The following is a 20,176-nucleotide window of genomic DNA, read 5'->3' as shown; positions in this document are numbered from 1 at the left end:
ATTCACATAGGTATATGTATGATAGAAACAAAGAAAGGTAAGATCTATCTGTATCTGGCCTAGAAACTAAGGGCCAAATTCTGGTCCCAGTTACTCTGATGTATATCAGAAGTAACTTCAGTAAAGTCAGTGAAGTTACACTGATGCACAACTGAATTAAGTGTAAGGAGAATCAGACCTTGAGGCTCAAGTCATTATGAAGATATACAACTTGACTGCTTTAGTTTCTTAAATGTTATCAACAATCAACAGAATTACTCCACCTTTATATATGAGAGGCCCAATGACTGCAGCATAAAAAATAAGAGGATTTAAGTCTGTCTTCCTTTTTGTTTTGTAGATCATGCTATTCTGCACTGAACTGAAAGGCTCACGGCTTAGTAATAGATATTTCACCTCTAGGTCTCCAGTTCAAATCTAGTCCAGGTTGAAAAGGACCAAATATAGCTAACAACTGATAGCTACTTGACCTGTTTAAATTAGTAGTTAGTCTCAGCTTTAGCTGAGCTCCTCACAGAGATATGTGCATGTTGCAAACACCATCAGCACATCTGGGGTCTTGTTGCCATTCTCAGAAGGAAATCCAAAGCCACAGAGACTGAACTATCATCTCACCCATGGAGAGGGAGGCAGAGGAGTAGGTCAGCTTGTACTGTGCTCTACCTGTTCTGTAGATAACCAACTTGACTTCTGTCTCTGGAGCTGCCAACCTGGGAACTTTCACAGGCACCAAACTCTTTTTTAAAAAATTGGAGGAGGAATAAACCCTCTAATGAACCTGACTGTTCTAAATGAGTCATCACAGGGTTGCTTTTGTCATTAAGCACTAGCAGCGTGCCCAGCACTGCAGAAAAAACACAGAGAAAGACCCAAGAAGATTATGACCGAAGGGCTAGGTTTTGCCTGGCAGCTGTGTAGGTGTATGGAAAACTGGGAAGAGCTGTTTCCCCGCCTTGAGCCCCTGACATGAGGGGTGACACACAGCCCAGCTGCTCCTTCATAATGCCTCCAAGAATGTAAATCACCCCCAAAGGGGCATAAAAGAGCAGGGCCTTGTTCCCACATCCTCTGCACCAGCCAGCAAAGCTAGCCAAGCACCGAGAGAGGCACATGCTACACCAGCTTAAAGGGTGGTGTACCGGAATGCTCTCCCCGCGCATCTGTGAGCTCTGGAAAGGATTGTGCCACCCTGAAGCACAATCCTCTTTGGAGCACCCACCTGGGAGATGTGCCCCAAGACCTGTGGCGGTTACCAGCCTATGTGTACCAATTCCGTTCCAGCTAGTAGCCATGCATTTCTGCTCCTGGGCAGGGGACGGGGGGAGAAGAAGATGACCAGAAAAGGAACTATGGAGAAAATGTAAGCAACTGATGTTGGTTGCAATCCAAAACATGTAATAAGTAAATACCTCATTACTATCAGAATTAGACGCCTAAATAAGTGAAACCAACCTATTTTAGGAGGTTTTTTTTTTCCATTTTGTGTTTATAGCGCAATAAAAGAATTATTTATTTCAGAAAGTTATTAATAGCAGTATTGCCCCAATTATTTATGATTCATCTGCTACTACTATAGTACTATCTGTGTTTATTATTTTTGGTAACAATGCCTGATGTTTTAATAGCTCTTTAAAGCCATAGATTATTATTTAGAGTGGAGAAGTGACAATTTTCATCAAAGTTTTGCCAGGCTGTATTAATATTTTTAACATATCACAAAATACAAATATTTATACCACAGACTTGTTACAGAAATGGGGATTGTGTCAACAGTCAGTACTCAAAGTTAATCAACAAGCTGCCACTGTAATTTGTTTTAAGGTCTTTTATGATTGAAAAAAAAAATCAATCATTTGCAGCCACATCTCCCTTTTGCATTCATTCGCACTCTCACACACAAACACAACCCTGGTGGGCAAAGAGTCCATGTTCTAAGTTTCAATTTGAAGTAGATATTGAGTTATAAGGCCCTGAAAAGGAAGGTTGACAATGGAAATGCTGGTATACCCTTTATTAAGCAGTGCTGCCAAGAGCCACTATAAATTTAACTACTTTTATAGCTTATACCTATTGCGTTTTTAATTGTGACATAATCTTGTCAACACAGAACTTCATGGCAAATGTACAGAATAAATCAGCCAATAGCATCAGTACAGAGAACACGTACAGTGCCCAATGGCCAGGGACAAAGGCTCGTAAGTCAGCTGCAGGGTGGTCAAATTGTAAAAGGGTACTGATTAGTTTATATTCCATTGCAACTTCATTACGTCTCTTTCAAAATCATAGCACGTCTTAGCATTTAGTATACAATACATTTCGGAGTTTTCCATATTAAAAATGTATGCTTGCCATGGCCAGAGAAATCTAAACTTGTTACTATCTGGCAGCTGTTCAGTGGCCCACGCGAAATGAATCGGTGGTCTCCACTTAGCGCATGGTGAATGAGTGTCCACGTCATACCACCAGTGTCACAGCACAAACTGGCACTCTCAGCAGAGAGGCCAAGAACAGAATGGGCATGAAGACAGAATTATCCTCTCAGGGTCATATTGATAGAGGGTAGAAGCTTACACTGACATTTCCCACACTTTACCTGCTCAGTGGATAAACAAAGGCCTTTTGCAATCAAGCACCTTTCTTGAACTCAGTTAATTTACAAGATATTACTCCAATAAATACAGAGACTTCGAGAGCAAATACCACTGACAGTCAGTAGAGAAAAAAGGATGAATTTTTAACTTGAATTTAATACTCTAAACCGGCTGAAGTTTATTCAGAGCGGTAGAAAAGTTCTCACATAAGGCTTGCAAATACATTGTCTCATGTCCAGAATAGTCCAGACACTTTTATAGAACAAGAAGGCTACCAAGCTAGACCCAACCAACCACTCTAAGTAAAGATAAATGGTCCTGCTTCTGATTACACATACCCAGCTTTTACTCTGGTCTAATGCCTTTGGCTTCAGTACAGTTACTCCCAATATACAATGATGTAAATAAGATCAGAATCAGACCCAATGACCACTTTAAAACAATGAGTGCAATATTCAAGTGGCAATTAAAGGAACTCATTCCACACGTGTAAAATAAGTTCCTGCCCTTTATTAGTAGAAACGAACCTGCCATCTGCACCAGTGCAAAGTCTTATTGAACACATTATCCACTCATTGAGTTCATTGGAGCAACTGTGAATTGACATCATGAGGCAGTGATCCCTAGTGGACAGAACACTCAGCTAGGACGCAGGACATCTAGGTTCTGTTCCTGGCACTGCCATTGGCCTGCTGGGTGATATTGAGCAGGCTTTTAACCTCTGTACCTCAGTTTCCCTACCTGTAAAATGGGGATGATGCTTATCTCCTTTGTAAACTGCTTTTAGCTGTACCAGTGAAAAGTGCTATATAACAGCTAGATATTATTATTATTAAATGAAATCAGAAACTGGTCTTGTGTTTCTAAGTTCTAGCATGCACTGGAAAAAGGAAAACATTTGAAATGAAGGAAAGAATGATTGATGATAGGTCTTGAAGTTCTTTAGAGGTGTGTGAAGAAGGCAGAGATGGGGAGGAGAGTTGCCCAAAATTCTGCCGTATCTAAGCTACCACAAGGCGAAGGCTTTCCCAGCAGTGCCAGCCATATAGGACGACTACTGAAATCAGGTTTTCATTCTTGATTAACTGAGTGCAGAGAAGACTCAAAGACGGAATACACAAGCTCCGTAGTCTGCATTGCCACAGCCACATACATGTGCCTTTTCAGGCTCATGTTAAGTTACGGTGCAGATATTGGCCAGGAGCTCACCTGTTTTTCATAGAGATCATGATACATATTGGAGTAGGTTCTCAGAGGTGCTGAGTACCCACACCTCCCACAGAGACCATTAAGCAATGACAGATTTAGCTACTCTAAAGTCTTATCTACACCAAGACATTTTGTACCTGTTGTCAGCAATTGTGGCAATTTCCTTGGTACAGACAACCAACCCATATGGCTGGTTGAAGTGCTTGGGTATATTGGGCTAACCCATTTTCAAGACCACATCAGGAAGACCTTCTCTAAACTGTTGTCATCACCAGTGCAGCTTCACCTGTTGCTGACAATGGATGCTGAATGTTCTCGTGTAGGCAAAGCCCATGAACCCACTGCATGATGTTTGCGACTGTCTCTCCCTCTAGTGGCTGGAGCCCTACCAAGGGGGTACAAACCCTTATGCTGGTAATACTTCCTCCTTGAGTTCAGATGGAAAAGGTGGTTGTAAGTTCTATACCCACCCATCTGCACTGACCACAGCCCACCTAACGCTTGACCTTTTCATGATGCCGTTTGATCCTCTTTCAAATCCTTGCCTGACACTCTGTCTCCTTAATTATTTATAGGATCAACTAAATAGTGTCCTTTGCTTCCCTAAACTGTTTTCAGCATTGCTATGTGCAGTTATGCAGCTGGTTCTGTCCACTCTATCATGTATAGTTTATAATCAGTCTAAAAGATTTCAGGATCCTATTGGCCAAAAAGCAACTTGTAAATGACTTCAGTGGGAGTTGGGTCAGACTCTTACATGGGTACAATTCCAAATTATATGAAGGAGAGTTGCATCCTTGAGGGCAGAACTGGGCTGCAGGAGTTGGATATATTTTTAAGACTGAGAGCACAATATTGGAAGCGTGCACTACTGTAGACATCAATGATGAATGGCAGCAGAGTTGGGTTTTTCCCCCACATAATAAAGCTGTGCACTCAACATGGGCCCCAGCTGCTGAAAGACACTTAAGATTTCTCCCTCCTTTTTTGTCATAATGATATTGTGGAGTTAACAGGAGTAAGGAAATTATTGTGCAGAATTTCAACCATTTTACTTACAGAATTGTCTTTCTAAATGAAATGAATTCCAGTAGGAGTAGACACAAATATATTTGGGCAATCTCAGGCCCTGCAAGTGAGTGAAAGGGCCACAGAACCAATTACAGACTAAGTGACCTTCTGAAGCTCCCACATAGCAAAAGCAGCGTGGTCTAATTGGTAAGGCACTGGCGGTGGAGTCAGGTGTGCTGGGTTTTCATCTCAGTTCTACATCTGACAAGCTAGGTAATTTTGAGCAAAATCACTTCACTTCTCGGTGATTCAGTTCCACATCCTGTAAAATGGGGATAAAGATCTATACCTTCCCTTATAATTGGCTATGAGATCTACAGATAACAATCACTATATGAGAGCTAACAAGCATAGTTTATGTCGGATAAATATTAAAAACACCTGCCAGCCTCCTGAACTCTTTTACTGTAAGATATTCCGATGAATGAGTGAGGTTCATGTGTGGAACCTGATGGAAAATGACAATCCCTTTTCAAGTGTATTCCTAAATTACCCCAGAATTTATATGCCGAATTTTGGCCCAGAAAAATTTTTTACAACCGATTCATAAACCCCTCAAAATAAGGGGCCTTTAATGAAACACCAACAGAGTTAGCAGTCACAGTGACTTTTACTATCATTACTTTGCAATCACATTGCATTTGGACTTCTCTAGCTTCCTAAAAGAAAAATATTATTAGGTCCCAATGTTGCAAGAAACTACATCCCTTCTGGGAGTCACTGGCCATCTCATTAAGGGTGCTTAGCACCTTGCAGACTGTCTCTCTTAATGTGGTTCTGCTCCTGGGAAAGCTTCCATAAAGTGAGTGGATGGCTACAATATTGATCAACAGCAACAAGAGAAGACATCTGACTTCTGAAGACCACAAATCCTCAGATCCAGCTTCCTCCTAGATGTTCTCCCAGCCCTTTCTACACTGACAGTCCTCAGCCAATAGGTATTTCCTAGGCTTCTCTGCTGTACTACCCATAGCTTTTCCCACCCCAGTTATGCTCACATGAGCACTCATAGATCCTAGTGAACTTTGAGATCCTTGGAAAAAAGGCAACATAAGTGAAAAATACTGGTTAGTATTCATATTGTTATATGACCTCTCTGATGACCATATGAGTGTAGATCCTAATATTATGCTTAGTTTAAGTGACATTTTATGGACAGCACTTATTGATTCATTTTCCAGGGGGACTTACTGCATAGCACGTTTGTTCCTGGATTCCCTCCCTTCCAAGCCTGAACCTAATGGCAAAAGAGCACAAAGGTGCATAGCTAGTATAGAGAGAACATTGTCAGCTACATGAGGACATGGAAATATTATGTAATCACCTTTCCCCACGGTTAGCCCTCCGAGTACCTTTTCCACTGGATTCCTACTTTCCTTCTAGTCTTCACCATATGCAAAAGATATGTAAACTCGGTCTAGTGTAATTTCTCCATGGATAAGGTCTTGGTAATTTGGGATGAAATGAGACCTACTTACATCTACCCCAGTAAAGATGGAAGTACTTCACTTACAGTGGCATTTAGGTGTGTCATTCATCTGTAAACTGCACTAGAAGACAGTGATTTTAGGGTAATGAATCTTGTCTTCTGACTACACGTTGAAATTCCATATACAGACATACGGATTCAGCAATCACAATCTAGTCACATGCTCCATACTCTCTCTCACCTCGGCAAGTCGAGAATGCTTGTGAACGTTCTCTCCTTTCTGCACGCTTGGAGCAAGCTGCTGCAAGACGCCCCGGCTGCTTGTGAGGGCTCGTGTCAAGCGAGCAAACTTCCCCCAGCCTTGAGAAAACAGAACAAAGATTACACAATAGCTACAAGAAACAATATGGAATTGTATTTCAGGAAGACTCTCCTAACTCCAGGGATCAAATTCAGCAGTGATAAAGGTGGTATAATTTAACCACATGCCAGGTGGAAGGGAATCAGTAAACAGATGTCAGAGTAGTATAGTGGCCAAAAAGTGTGGCACTTCAATGGCTGTGTAAGAGGACAGTTACATGGATTGGGTATTTCCTGGGGACAAAATTCTGCCCTGGAATAATCACCTATTGAAGTAAGTGATCTGATTCAGATCTCACATCAATGCAGGAGATGTTCCTGACCTATCCAGGTGAGAGACCAGAATCGGGAACAATGAGAGTTATAACAAGAAGTGAATATGGCCCCAGATGTGTAGGGGATGGTGTGGAGGTAATCAAAGAAATAGACGATACTATATGATCTAACAAAAAAAGTGCAGATTAAACCAGCAACATGATTTTATACCCTCTGCAGATGAAAGGAAGGACAAAGCAAATACATTTTTCAAATTTTATAAAAACATTCAGCTGCCGGGGAGGAGAATTTATATGCTGAGTTTTAGCCCAGAACAATTTTCTACAACCAATTCATAAACCCCTCAGAATAAGGGGACTTCAACAAAACACCGACAGAGTTAGCAGAAACAGTGACTTTTATGATCATTATTTGCAATCACAGAAACTCAGCCAGAACATGCATTTGGACTTCTCTAGCTTCCTAAAAGAAAAATATTATTAGGTCCCAATTCTGCAAGATACTTAGTGCCTTCTGGGAGTCACTGGCCATCTCATTAAGGGTGCTTAGCACCTTGCAGACTGTCTCTCTTAATGTGGTTCTGCTCCTGGGAAAGCTTCCATAACCTTCTGCCTCCATTAAGAAAATAAATAATACTATTTTTAAAGAGCAGCCTGGCTTGCTAATGTGCAAGTCTCCTATTAAAGTCATTCGGATTTGAGTGGTTAGAGTGCTGCCCAGTACTTTGAATGTTTCCTGTCAATGCCCTGTTGTGAAAGTGTTTGCTGGAATGTGTGTTTGCTAAATAAAAGGGTGACACAATAAAGAAGCAAATTACATGGATTTGCTGTTCAGCAGAACCTTCCTAGCCTGGGGCTGAAAAGGTGACTTGACATATGTTTCTTAAGGAAAGTGCAAAGAGGCAACCCTAAAAAAAGGGGTGGAATCAGACAAAGAAACAGTTGTCGAGGCAAAGAATGTCTCTTACAAAGCCAACACTGAAGCCTCCCCTCCTTTTAAGAAGGTCTGATTGATAGAGCTGGCTGGAACCAACTGCCTATTTCCTGGAGAGTTTAGCAGTAATTAGACTTTTCATTTCCATCCATTGGGCCGAATCTCACCTGAGTAAGGAGCATAGTGTTTGCCCCAGAAAGAAGGAGATCTCTTCAGAGAAACAGATTACCTTTCCAAATACAGAAGCAGATCCTCAGCTGAGGTCAATCAGCACAGCTCTATTGACTCCAGTGCAACTATATCAATTTACATCAGTTGGCCCCAAATCTGTTTATGTTTCACAATAGTCAGACTGATACATTTTCCTGTCAGCTTTTTAACATAGTACATTTCTAAGGAAATATTCTTCCCTTGCTGTCCATGAGTAAGTCTCATTAACATTAATGGGCCCAGTCCTGAAGCCCTTACTCATTTCTTATTCAGGCAAAACTTTAAGTAGGCCAGTAGGTGTTATGAGAACATGGCGGAAATTGCTCCTAAGGGCCAGGTCCACAGCTGGTGTCAATGAGCATAGATCTTCTGAAGCTAATAGAGATGGTGTAAGTTGGTATGTCTCCATTAGCTTTAGAAAATCTATGGTCATGGATACCAACTCAGAGTCTGGTCCTAAGATCTTCCTTTGACATAACTTGGATACCAGCATGACTCCACTGGAGTTACTCCTGATTTACAGTGGTGTAAGTCAGTGAAGAATCAAGATCATCGGATTTAGAGTGGTGTGCATCCAGAGAAACTGGGGGATAATTTGTTCAAGTGGCAGTAAATAGAATCACATGGGTTTACAGTCTCAGACTTATAGTATGTGATATGAATAAAGCATGTACACCATATGAGTATTATTAGCAAGTAATGTTGTCCGTGGTGCTGAAATGAAGTGTACTTTGCTGTGTATAAGTTTCAGAGCAGCAGCCGTGTTAGTCTGTATCCGCAAAAAGAAAAGGAGTACTTGTGGCACCTTAGAGACTAACCAATTTATTTGAGCATAAGCTTTCGTGAGTGCTCACAAAAGCTTATGCTCAAATAAATTTGTTAGTCTCCAAGGTGCCACAAGTACTCCTTTTCTTTATGCTGTGTATAAAGATTAAGATATTTAACATATTGTTTTGTGTGTAATGTTGCAAAGCCAAGCACTCAACAGACAGGAAATGCCAGAATTAAGGCTGTCCATATGAACATAATTTGGCTCCTTTGTCCACATGTATTAAGATACAGTCTTTAATTACATGATCACATACAATTTTCCCACCAGGATCCCTGCCTCATTCAGTGCACAGGATGGACAGAGCTCAATTAATGAGCAACTATTCAATATTTTATTTTATCTTCATTGAACAATGTGTGGCCCTAGGCCTTATTTATTTCACACTATTCAAACTCTGCCCCGAGTGTGTATGTAATGTTCTAGGTTTTTAAAAAAGCAAACTGTGGAATCATATTGACACCCACATGGGTTATCAGAGGAATTGGAACATTTGGATCCACTGCATGGGTATCTTCCCCTTGAGTTAATGGATTTACCAATAGCAGTAGTAGGTTGTCATCCTTTATGTGGACCAGGGTTAAAGGCAGATGAGACACACACATTGCCGGTGGGTTTTACAGATGTTTGCTGAGAGAAAAGAATGAGGAGACTTGGAAATCTGGGATCCCATTCCACGTTCAGGAGGGGAGTCTATTCTAATGGTCACCTTTCTGCCCCTGTCTCCCTCAGTCTGTACCTATTCTAGTACTGTCTTTTCCTCATTGCCCCACTGCAGCATCTCATTGCATTTCCCCACCTCTACCTTCTTATCCCAGTCCTACTCTAATCCTCTGACCTCCCTGTCTAAGTCCCAGTCTTCTCCCCAGTTCAGGCTCCTCATCCCAGTCTACCTATGGGCTCCTTGCCCAGAGTCCCAGTCTCTCTCCTTCCCAGATGTCAGTCCTAGTTCCATAGATTCCAAGACAAGAAGGGACCACTGTGATCATCTCAGCCGACCTTCTGTATCACACAGGCCAGACTTTACCCAAAATAATTCTTACAGCATAGCTTTTTAAAAACATCCAATCTTGATTATAAAAATGTCTGTGATGGAGAATCCACCTTGATTCTTGGTAAATTGCACCTCACTGTTAAAAATGTACACCTTTTACCGGTCTGAATTTGTCCAGCTTCAGCTTCCAGTCATTAGATTGTGGAATACCTTTCTCTGCTAGACTGAAGAGGCCATTATTAAATATTTGTTCTCCAGGTAGGTACTTATAAATTAATACAGTTACTCCTTAACCTTCTCTTTGTTAAGCTAAATAAATTGCTTTCTTTGAGTCTATCACTACAAGTTTGATCATTCTTGTGGCTCTTCTCTAAACCCCTCCTGTTAACTCTCCGTCCCAGGTTTCCCATCCCAGGTTCCTTGTCTCGATCTACATCCCCTGCACCCACCAGTCAGGTTCTTGTCTGTTCTGCATTTGAGACAGGTCACTTCCTCCTCCATACTGCGTGGTCACCAGCAGGGGGGCACTGAGAGCACAGAGAGACTCTCCCTGTTCTTAATTCTGGTTTCCATGACCAGGATGGCCGACAGCACCAATTTCAGGGAAAAGCCTGCTCAGCCCTGCAGACCTGGGCTGGAGCATGCTGAGTACAGATAGAATCCTGAGAGAATTTAGTGGACAAGCTTTAACAAGTCTCTACTGAGCATATGCAAACAAAGGTTTTTCAAAGGTTTATAACTTGGCCAAATATGCTCTGTTTTCACAGGGATGGCAAAAGGCACATTCCTGGCCCAGGGCAATTTCAAGTCTTTGCTCCAAAGCATGAAAGCATTAGAATGTCTCAAAGAAACAATTAGAGCAATTTTTTTTACCATGGACAAGCTAAGACATTTTAACCTAATCTCTTTCTCTGATATGGCTCAACCATTGTTGAGGAAACTTTACAAATAAATTCAGCCTCTGGCAGACACCTGGTGAGGAAAATTTCAGTCAAACAGTTAAAGTTGGGCAAAGTTACAAGCAACTGTAAACAGGATCATGTAAAGAGAAGTGTCATGCAATCTTAACTATACAAGCAGAGCTGGTTGTATTGCCTATAATGAGACTGCAGGCCCAATTCTCCTCTTGCTTATTCCAGATTTACATCATTGTAACTGTTGATTCCAATGGAATTTCCGCTGATTTACAGTTGGAAGAAGAATCAGGCCCTGTGCCTGAAGAGTGCATAAGTATGTGAGTATGCCTTAAGCAGAGCTGAGCTTTGTGAAATTTTTACCGTAGAACAAAGGGTTAGTAAATATCATTAAATTTTACAGAAACTTAAGCAACGCCATGAAGATGCAAAGCCTATCAAAATGGCCAAAACTTATATTATGCTTTTCAAGTAACATTAGCAATTATGAAGCTGAGAGATTCTCTCACTTTTTTTCATTTCTGTCCCTTATTTAAAAAGGGCTGGGAATATTCTACAGTAATGGTCTAAACCCTAATGCTTACTGTAGCAATACTGCTGTGTTTTGGGCAATTAGTGTAAAACACCATCCTTTCATTTTTAAATGGAAGAAAAAGAAAATTGTGGAAACTCCAGCATACACAGTGGGTCTATATGTTGCATCAGAGACAACACTGGCATCAACAGTACCTACAGTGGAATGCTCATTTGTCTCTCAGTACCCTAAGAGGAAGGAATCCCTCTTGATCTTGTTACAACATATTACTACAGAAACCTGAAGGAAGACATAAACTGCCTGCAGGTACGCAGACATTTAGGGCAAGGACTGATTACTCTCATTAGTCAATGAAGACAGACCAAGAAGTGATGGACTTAAGTTACAGCAGAGAAAGTATATATCAGAAAGACATTCAAACTAAGAGCCATTAGGCAGTGGAACAAAATGCAAAGGAAGAGTGGAATCACAGCATTGGAGCTCCTGAAGTCTAGATTTGACACATATTTCAAAAAAAGGTATAATGGCATCAGTCCTACCATGATGAGGGGGAACAGACTGGACCACCTAAATTAAAGAGTTGTTTTCTTCCCCAAGGTGATAGGGATTTTCCTATACCTGAAAACACCCACTTTTTTCCTCTGAAAAAAGAAAAAAATTCAAATTGTATTACGTGAAACTCAAGACACTCATTATGCAATTCACCTTATAAGCATATTTATTTTTCAGACAATCAAAAAGCACATATAATAGTGTCCAAGAAGCCAGCTTGCATTTCTGGAATAGAACAATAATAGTATCCAATCTAACATCTTGTCTTGCCTCGCACTCTCCTGTTTTTGTTCTTCTGTTGATACGTTAAGCACCTGTCCTGTGATGAACTTTTGACCAAACCAATCTGAACGTACTAAAACTCACTCTACTAATACTGAGCTGCCTTAATAGGAGTGGAGGTCTTAAAAAGACAAAATTCTAAATTCAACTGTCCTGCTGTCCATGACTTCACTTTCACAATTCTTCATCATTCTGATGCAACCACTGTGATACAACCTCCTTTGCAAAGACCTTCAGCCTTGAATGCTAGAAGAAAAGGGAAGAACTCAGGATCACAAAACCATCAGCTGTGGTTCAACCTCTTCTTCCTGTTCTGGGCTCCACTATGGCCTTTGTATTAGGCATCAGTCACGTTGGCTAAGAAAACGAAACATCCCACCGCTTTGCTGAGTTGATTTTGTATTTTGTTCTTGTGAAGTTCTAGTTCTTTTGTTGTTAACTGGCTCAAGTTAGATTTATACTGAGACCACAAGAGTAGTGTCTTCCACCTGTGACCTGTCAAGTCCCCCCTAAATCTGCTTCAAGTGCTTTTGTAAGTGAAGCCCGCTAGCCATTTGGAGGCTTGAGAGAAGCAATCCCCAAGGGTATGTCTACACACATGGGAGCGAACCCCCCAGCCCAGGTAAACAGACTCACGTTAGCGGGCCTTCCACTAACATGCTAAAATTAGTTGCACAAACGTTGTGGTACCAGTGTAGGCTCAAGCTAGCTACCCAAGCATGAGTCCACCCTGCCCCCTGGGTCTAAACTTGGGTGGCTACACTGAGACACTGCTGGTGCCGCAACATCCAGGCATATTAATGCAAGCCCCACTAGCACAAGTCTCTCTGACCAGGCTGGGCGGCGCTCTCCCAGTTGTAGCATGGAAACTGTGTAAACAGATTGCTGATCTCACCTGTTTGAGAGGCACAAACACTCTGTGGGGGCCAGACCAGGAGCTCCAGACAAGCCTGGCAACTGACCGCAGGCACCAGAAAGCCTGTTCATGGCCAGAGCTGCCCCAGCATATGAGTTGAACCTGGACAGACCTCATGTTTGAGAGGAGGAGTTACCTGGCCAGAGCCCAATTGCCATGCCTGGGTCACCAACTTCAGGCCCCAAAAAGCATCTCTGAGCCTTCACATGTGAACTGAGCCTGGGCAGGGGTGGTTTTGTAGAAGACACCTGGAAACAGAGAGTCAGGTTACAGCAGCCACAGGGAATGCAGCCCAGAAGTTTCACCATGCAGCAGCAGGGGAGACTCCATTTTGTCTTACCTGGCCAGAGGACTTAGGACTGACCCCCAACTCCACAAAGGAGAGACTGAGCCCCAAGACTCTGCTTTGCTTGTGAGGACTGACTTCCAGCTGTGCCTGGTAAGCTGCCTCTGCATTGGGGCCCTTCCCTTGGAAGGGGAGAACTATCAGGTTACCAGGAAAGCGTGTCAGCCCTTTTCACTGAGCTCCAACAACAAGCTGCGGCCTGTGGGAGACTTTTGAGGCATTTTGATATTCTTACGTAGTTCATGGACATTGCATGTTCATTGCTGGGGGATTGGCTGGTTACTCAATTATTTGATATCCTGGATTCTCTGACCTGTTCCCTTTCCATTCTGTTAATATACTGCTATACATTCTGTGACTAATATGTCTGATGGTCCTGGATTTCCTGTAATTATACATTGTAATGTCCCAGAGGTCATAGCCGTTGTCTGTTAATTTATGAATTGGGCCATTAGGTGAACGCACTGACTGCAAAAGAACCCAGGCCTCACTGGTCCTAAGGTGGGTCATTGACATTTCACGTACCACATGCTGGGTAATAATAGGAGAGGACTCCATGTTTCTAAAACTAACCAGGATCTTAATTAAGAGAACTATTTACAGAGATGCTGTAACTGCAGCTACCATTCCAGCCATGTGCACACAGACTGTCTTCATGGTGTCACCGCCACCATCCCTCCTGTAGCCTGTGCTCTTTCCTCCAAGTTCCATGCAGACTGCTACAAGCAAGGTCCTCAAGAGGGAAGAATAAGGGTCTGTATCACTTTTGGAAACCAGAGGTCCCCCAGGATGGAGCTCCATAAGCTTAGTGACTCTAAGAGTCCCTGTTATATAAAATGCATGTTATGTTTTTAACAGAGTCCTCCTTGTGCTCAGTGCAAATTTCAATACACTGTAGTATTTAGGTACAAAGATACAAACAGTCTTCTTGAGAATTCCCAAGTGTCCTTGAGAAGGTGGGCATCTATCCTTATGGAGGCAGTGTGGTCTAGTAGACACAGCACTAGATTGGGGGTCAGGAGATGTGAATTTTATTACTAGCTTTGCCACTGACCTACTGTGTGACCTTGGGTAAGTCATTTCACCTCTCTGTGCTTCTGTTTCCCCTCCCACCATTTGTTACTCTTGTGAATCTAGACTGTAAGCTCTTTGGGGAAGGGATTGCCTCTTACACTGTGCACAGTGTTCCGCCCAACAGGGTCCCAAGTCTCAGCGAGGGCCTATGGGCACTACTGTAATACAAACAATTTTTTTAGTCTTCCTTTTTCAAACAGCCAACCACGATGCAAATGGTGGTTGCAGAGTACTTTTGGAACTTCTAGTATGCTTCAGATCTGTGTTAGGTCTGACTTCTTTCTCAAAAAAGTTGAAATAGTGTGTTCCACACCCACATCTCAGAAATGGAGGAAGAGTGCACCCAAGAAGTCTTCTCATCTTTTTCCATTTTAATTTTTGTTCTCTGAGCAAATGGCAAAGACAATTTACCCTGCAATCTTGCATGTTTTTTTTTTCAGCAGCTAGAACAGGATATTCTGTGGTTTCGTTTTCAGATACAGAATCAATAGCAATGAGTAGGAACGCATTTTTCCTGAATGGACACTTATAGCCACTGTTGAGTAGGTTCTCAGGTTCAACCAACCGTCCTACATTAGTGACAATGTTATTTCTTTAAGCTTTTCCTTTTGTTTTCCTCCTGTTTCTTCATTTGCAGCATCGGGTAGTGGACCAATGAGTTTCATTTGGTCTGAAGAAACTGATACAGGACGAAACACACTTCAATCATTTCTTTAGATAGTTTGATTTGGGCTACACTGAAGGTGAAGATCTTGGCATAAAAGAATGTTTCAAGCTCTCTTATTAATATCAAGTTTTTCCTTTCATTTGTCTTTACACCATCATTACCAAGGAGTTTTGCTGCTTTTTGATGTTGAAGAGAAGAGAAAAGAGAGATTGCTTAATACGAAAGAGCTGCTAGAATGCCTGGAACAGGGACTTACATTATTACTGCAGCTAGGTTTCAATGAGAACAACAGCATCGAAAAGATCTATTTGCAGGATCATCAAACTCAATGTTTTCCTCTTCCACTTTAAGAGATGAAGTTTCATTCAATGGCACATTTCATTTTCAAACAAATTGGAAGAAGCCAATTTTCTGAACTTTGAGAGGAACCTGGTCCCTTTGTAACTTGCTTCGAAAACATGACAATGTTTACATTTTATTATAGAAGAATTATCAGTTTTCATTATTTCAATTCATTCAGTTGTTTCCTACCACTTCCTTCAGCTTACTCAAGATGAATCACATCCTTTCATATGTTGAATACTATAGTAATTACTAAACACTAGCCAAGCTGGAGCATTGATCAGCAACTTTGAGTTACTAGAGTTAGAATTAAAAGCCACTGCCTCATAAATTTAACATTGTGAAGAAAAGTAAGATGATGTAACCAGATTTGTATTATCAGATTACCATGTCATCTTCATTCAGAATTGTCTGGACTCAAGCAAACCACGCTCCTGAACAGTTCTCATTTCCATCTATTCCCTTCTCTTCAAAATCCAATTACAGCTGACTTCACCTCTCTCCAATCATCAGTGACTCTGTTCAATCCCATTCCCATCTAAATTTCTGGAGAGTTCTAAAACATTATTTGTCCTAATGGACCTAAGAAGCATAAACAAGAATCTTTATGTTCTCATCACTTCTCTGTACATACAAATCCTATTTGCATGCACAAATTACCATGCCCCTAAAACTGTGCATTCAAATGTAGAGATCATTTTGAATATCTCCTTCTCAGAGTGCTCCAAACCTCATGTGATCATAAACCAAAAGGGCAAAAAGAACAGACTAGTTTCAGACATTCTAGAGGGCCTGCTGTGAGGCCCACATAAAATATCAAGTGCCATATTCAGCCATAATGTAACTCAATCAACTTGAATGGAATTGCACACAGGCTAAATACCCCCCCCCTCAAATTTTAAGAGGAACGTGTGTGGGGAGGTAGAAAAATGTATTTATATCTTCAAACACCACTGACATATAGTATTTTTCAAGTAGCTATATTTGGTGTGTGCTATTTTTAAAGCAGCTATGTTTAAAAGCAAATTTACTTAAATCTCCACGGCAGTCATACATTATGCAGTATTAAAAGTGAACGAGTTCTTTGAACCAGAAAACAAAAGACCCTATCATTAGAAGCATACCTAGTATAAGACTTCCATTTTTCAAATGTCAGGCTTTTTAATGTCTGATTATTAGGGTGTTTATTAAAATGAATGGGTGGTCTCAGCACCATTTGCATCTCTGCCTTCCTCTACTCATCTCAGATAACAGCTGCCTGTTCACTTTTGCACACATGTCAATCTCCAGTCATTAGTGCAAGACACACACACCCCCTTCCATAAGTCACAAGCACGCTAACAGCTCAAAAAAAAAAGTGCTTGAAATTAAACATTCAATAGTGGGCTATTAAGACATTCATAGCTAAGTGTGCTCAGGCCAAGCCATAACCTGCTCTTTAAATGGGCAGAGATAAATAGACAGCTACTCTTTGCATAAGATAACAATGCTTCCATAAGCAGAGCTACAGGGCCTGATTTCAAATGATCAGGCTCCTAGGGCTACATCCACTGCATATGAACCGACACATAACTGCACATGGAAATGAGGTCTTTGCACATGTAAAGGGACTATTAGGCGTTTAACTGGAGATTTTCACTGGAAATAACTGAGGGTGCATGCACAATCATACTAAACTAGAGGCTTTTCATAGGAAATTCTGAAAAATTATTTCCCACAAGGAGTTTTCATTTTTTCCAGCAACAAACAAACAACAAAAAGCATCCGATGAAGTGAGCTGTAGCTCACGAAAGCTCATGCTCAAATAAATTGGTTAGTCTCTAAGGTGCCACAAGTACTCCTTTTCTTTTAACAAAAAGCTGAGATCCAAAAGTCATTTTCAATAAAAACTTTCACTTTGGGGTTTCCTGTTTTTTTTGTAGAAAATCAGGAACATTTCTACTCAAATGAAAATTTTCTGCAAAAGTTCTCTTTTTGGTCAAAAAGCCATTTTTCATTTAAAATATGTTGTGATCAGCGCTACAGTAAATGTCAATACAAGTTTGTATGTGGCCCAAAGAATGTGTCCTCTTCAAAATTCAGACCCCTGATGTTTATTCCTTGAAGATTCTTCTGAAATCATAACCAGTTTTTCTACCTCTCACAACTTCCAAAAATATTCTCATTCCCCTCCACAACCCTGTGAGTCACCCACCAGACATGCAACTTTTTCATGCAAGATATGAAGGCTCAATAAGCTCTACTAATAAATATGTGTATAAAAGTCTCTAAGTGTCTGACAACATGCATTTCTGTATGGCGTTGGGCTTTTAATTAATCAAATCATTGCAAATATATTGTGTGTAGGGACAGTGTGGAGCTATCCTCTAGGAAGAAGCAGTAGCAGGGAGTAAAAAGACTTGGAAATAAATTAAGGTTTATGAGAGTATCTCCAACTTTATTACCATGGTATCACATCTTCTGACTTGCATGTGGAGAAATAATGGGTTTTCCACTCACACCAACACAAAACTGGTAGAACTTCATTGACTTCAGTAAACTTGGGACTAATATTTGGAAGACTTACAAATAACATCATGTAACTTTTGTTATGTGAAGAAACAGCACAGTCTGGAGAATGAGCGTAGGGTTGAGAGTCAGCAGCTCTCAAATTTTAATCCCAGCTGTGTCACAGGCTCACTCTGTGGCCTTGGGCAAGTCACTCCATCCAAGTCTGAGGAGGATTTCTGGGGAAGTTGTGGGTGTTTAGCCCCTCTGAAAATCAGGCCACCTTTACTTCCATGCCTGGTTTTAGGCACCCAAATTTCAAAAATCTGGCACTTAGCTGTCTGCCTCCGTTTCCCCATTTGTAAAATGAACATAACACCCACCTAACTTGGATGCTGTGTGGATAATTAGTTTAATCTCTGTACATTGCTTTGGACATGAAACTGCTAAGCATCATCACCACCACCGTAAGTATAGTACAATCTGGGAATCCAACAGGTGCAACTTCTTCAAATGTTTGATTAGAGTTTTCTTTCTCCTACTTACAAAATCAAATGTGTCATCTTCAGAGAGAAAACAAATCTTTGCTCCCGAGTCCATAGCTTACTAGCACATTAGGCTCTTCAGCAGAACGTTGGTTTCAGCAGAAGTGCAGGAGAACTACAGGCTAGTATCACTCCTGAAAGAAACTCGCTTCATTGCCTGGTTAAATGCACTTCATTCCCAGTGAATAATCTAGAGCTAGCTTTACTACCTAATACTGATTTATCTCTGCAGTCAGTTCTTGTCAGAGTGAAGTGAAGACCACGAGGTGCCTGGCAGAAAGCTATTTTCCATGGGACAGACCTTTCTGACTACAAAACCCACTTTCTAATTTGATTAGAGCAACAAAAAAAACCAAAAACACATAGCAATAAAAAGAAAATCATTCAATACAGGTTGGCAGAGAGTCTATTTTTAAAGATTGTTCTTCATTAGCGATGGTGACAGGTGTTTCCACTTTGAGAAACACTATATTTTTAAAATAAAATGTAAATAAATTCAACTTCCTGTTAAGTTTTATACTACAGATATTATTGAACACTAAAAAGAAATGCGATCAACAAGAGAACTTGCATTATGTACCTCTCGCCTCCGAGGATTCATCTCCCATTATAAACTATTCTCCTTCAAGCTCATATATGGCTCTGCACGGACACAGGAATCTACCCATAAATGTGCAGGATCAGAGCCTTGCTGAAGGGCCACAGCTTCTGGGGTAAAACTCAGCAATGGATTAACAGCATGCAGCAACTCTATCTAACAGTTTAGGCCTGAACCAGCTCCCACTGAGGTCACTGGGAGTCTTTTCATTGAGTTTCATGGAAACCGGATCAGGCCCTCATTTAGGCAGGTGGAATGAAATTACCCAAATCTGGGCTAGATTCCATCAATAGGGTTAATGCCTCTGCTGTTGCACAGAGTGCCAACAGATCTGAAAGAAGCTGAACAGCCCCCGTTCTCACTGAGGACAAAGGATTTGTGTTGGCTCAGTGCCTCAGAGAAGGGACTCGGCACCCTTCACTAGTTATAATAATGATAAGTGGTCGAGATCTTAGTTTTACAGTTCATCCAAAAGCTGGCACTTGTAACAACTCTGTGCCCACATAATACCATGCTGAGGCATTAGTCAGAACTGAATTAAAAGGAAAAGCACCACCCACTGGATCCCCAGTCCCAATTTCTAACAGTACTTGGATTTTTCCTTAGTGGTCACCCATCCAAGCACATACCAGAGTCAATCCTGCTTAGATCGTTCTAAAGCTTGCAGTCATTCCACATGGGGCTGTGCTTGACACTGCATGGTTGCCACTTGTTTTAAAGTCCAATTCTTAGTGTGGGTATTAGAGGCCTTCAGTTATTTCACAGTCAACATGCACCAAGAGAAGCAGCACAATGCACAATTATATGACAAGAAAGACAAACCTTTACATGAATCATCCTCAATGGGCTGTTTGAAAGCTGTTATGTCACTGAAAGTGCAAAGAAATAAAACCACTTTATCCTGTTCATTTCGAATAGGAGCAATTTTCACAAAGAACCAGACAGGTGTCCCTGCAAAAAAAAAAAAAAAAAGTTGATCAATAGTAGACAGAACACTGAATGTGATATTTTTAAAG

General features: G+C 41.2%; 1 protein-coding gene across 4 annotated transcripts in view; it reads right to left on the bottom strand.

Moving 5' to 3' along the window:
* Window positions 1–20,176, bottom strand: part of KCNH1 (potassium voltage-gated channel subfamily H member 1) — a 314,873-nt gene that overhangs the window by 263,408 nt on the left and 31,289 nt on the right. For all 4 annotated transcript variants that reach the window (XR_012667760.1, XR_007355670.2, XM_048843090.2 and 1 more), the window contains 2 exons: window positions 19,983–20,111; window positions 6,542–6,660 (listed from right to left, as the gene is read on the bottom strand). Coding sequence is in view for 2 of the 4 variants with exons in the window: in XM_048843090.2 (XP_048699047.1) it covers window positions 6,542–6,660; window positions 19,983–20,111 (248 nt within the window). In the remaining 2 variants the exon portion in view is untranslated. The remainder of the gene's footprint in view (window positions 1–6,541; window positions 6,661–19,982; window positions 20,112–20,176) is intronic.

Source organism: Caretta caretta, chromosome 3 (assembly GCF_965140235.1).
Source record: "Caretta caretta isolate rCarCar2 chromosome 3, rCarCar1.hap1, whole genome shotgun sequence".
Classification (NCBI taxonomy): Eukaryota; Metazoa; Chordata; order Testudines; family Cheloniidae; genus Caretta; species Caretta caretta.
The sequence above is the reverse complement of the archived record's forward strand: the minus strand, read 5'-3'. Positions and strand labels throughout refer to the sequence as shown.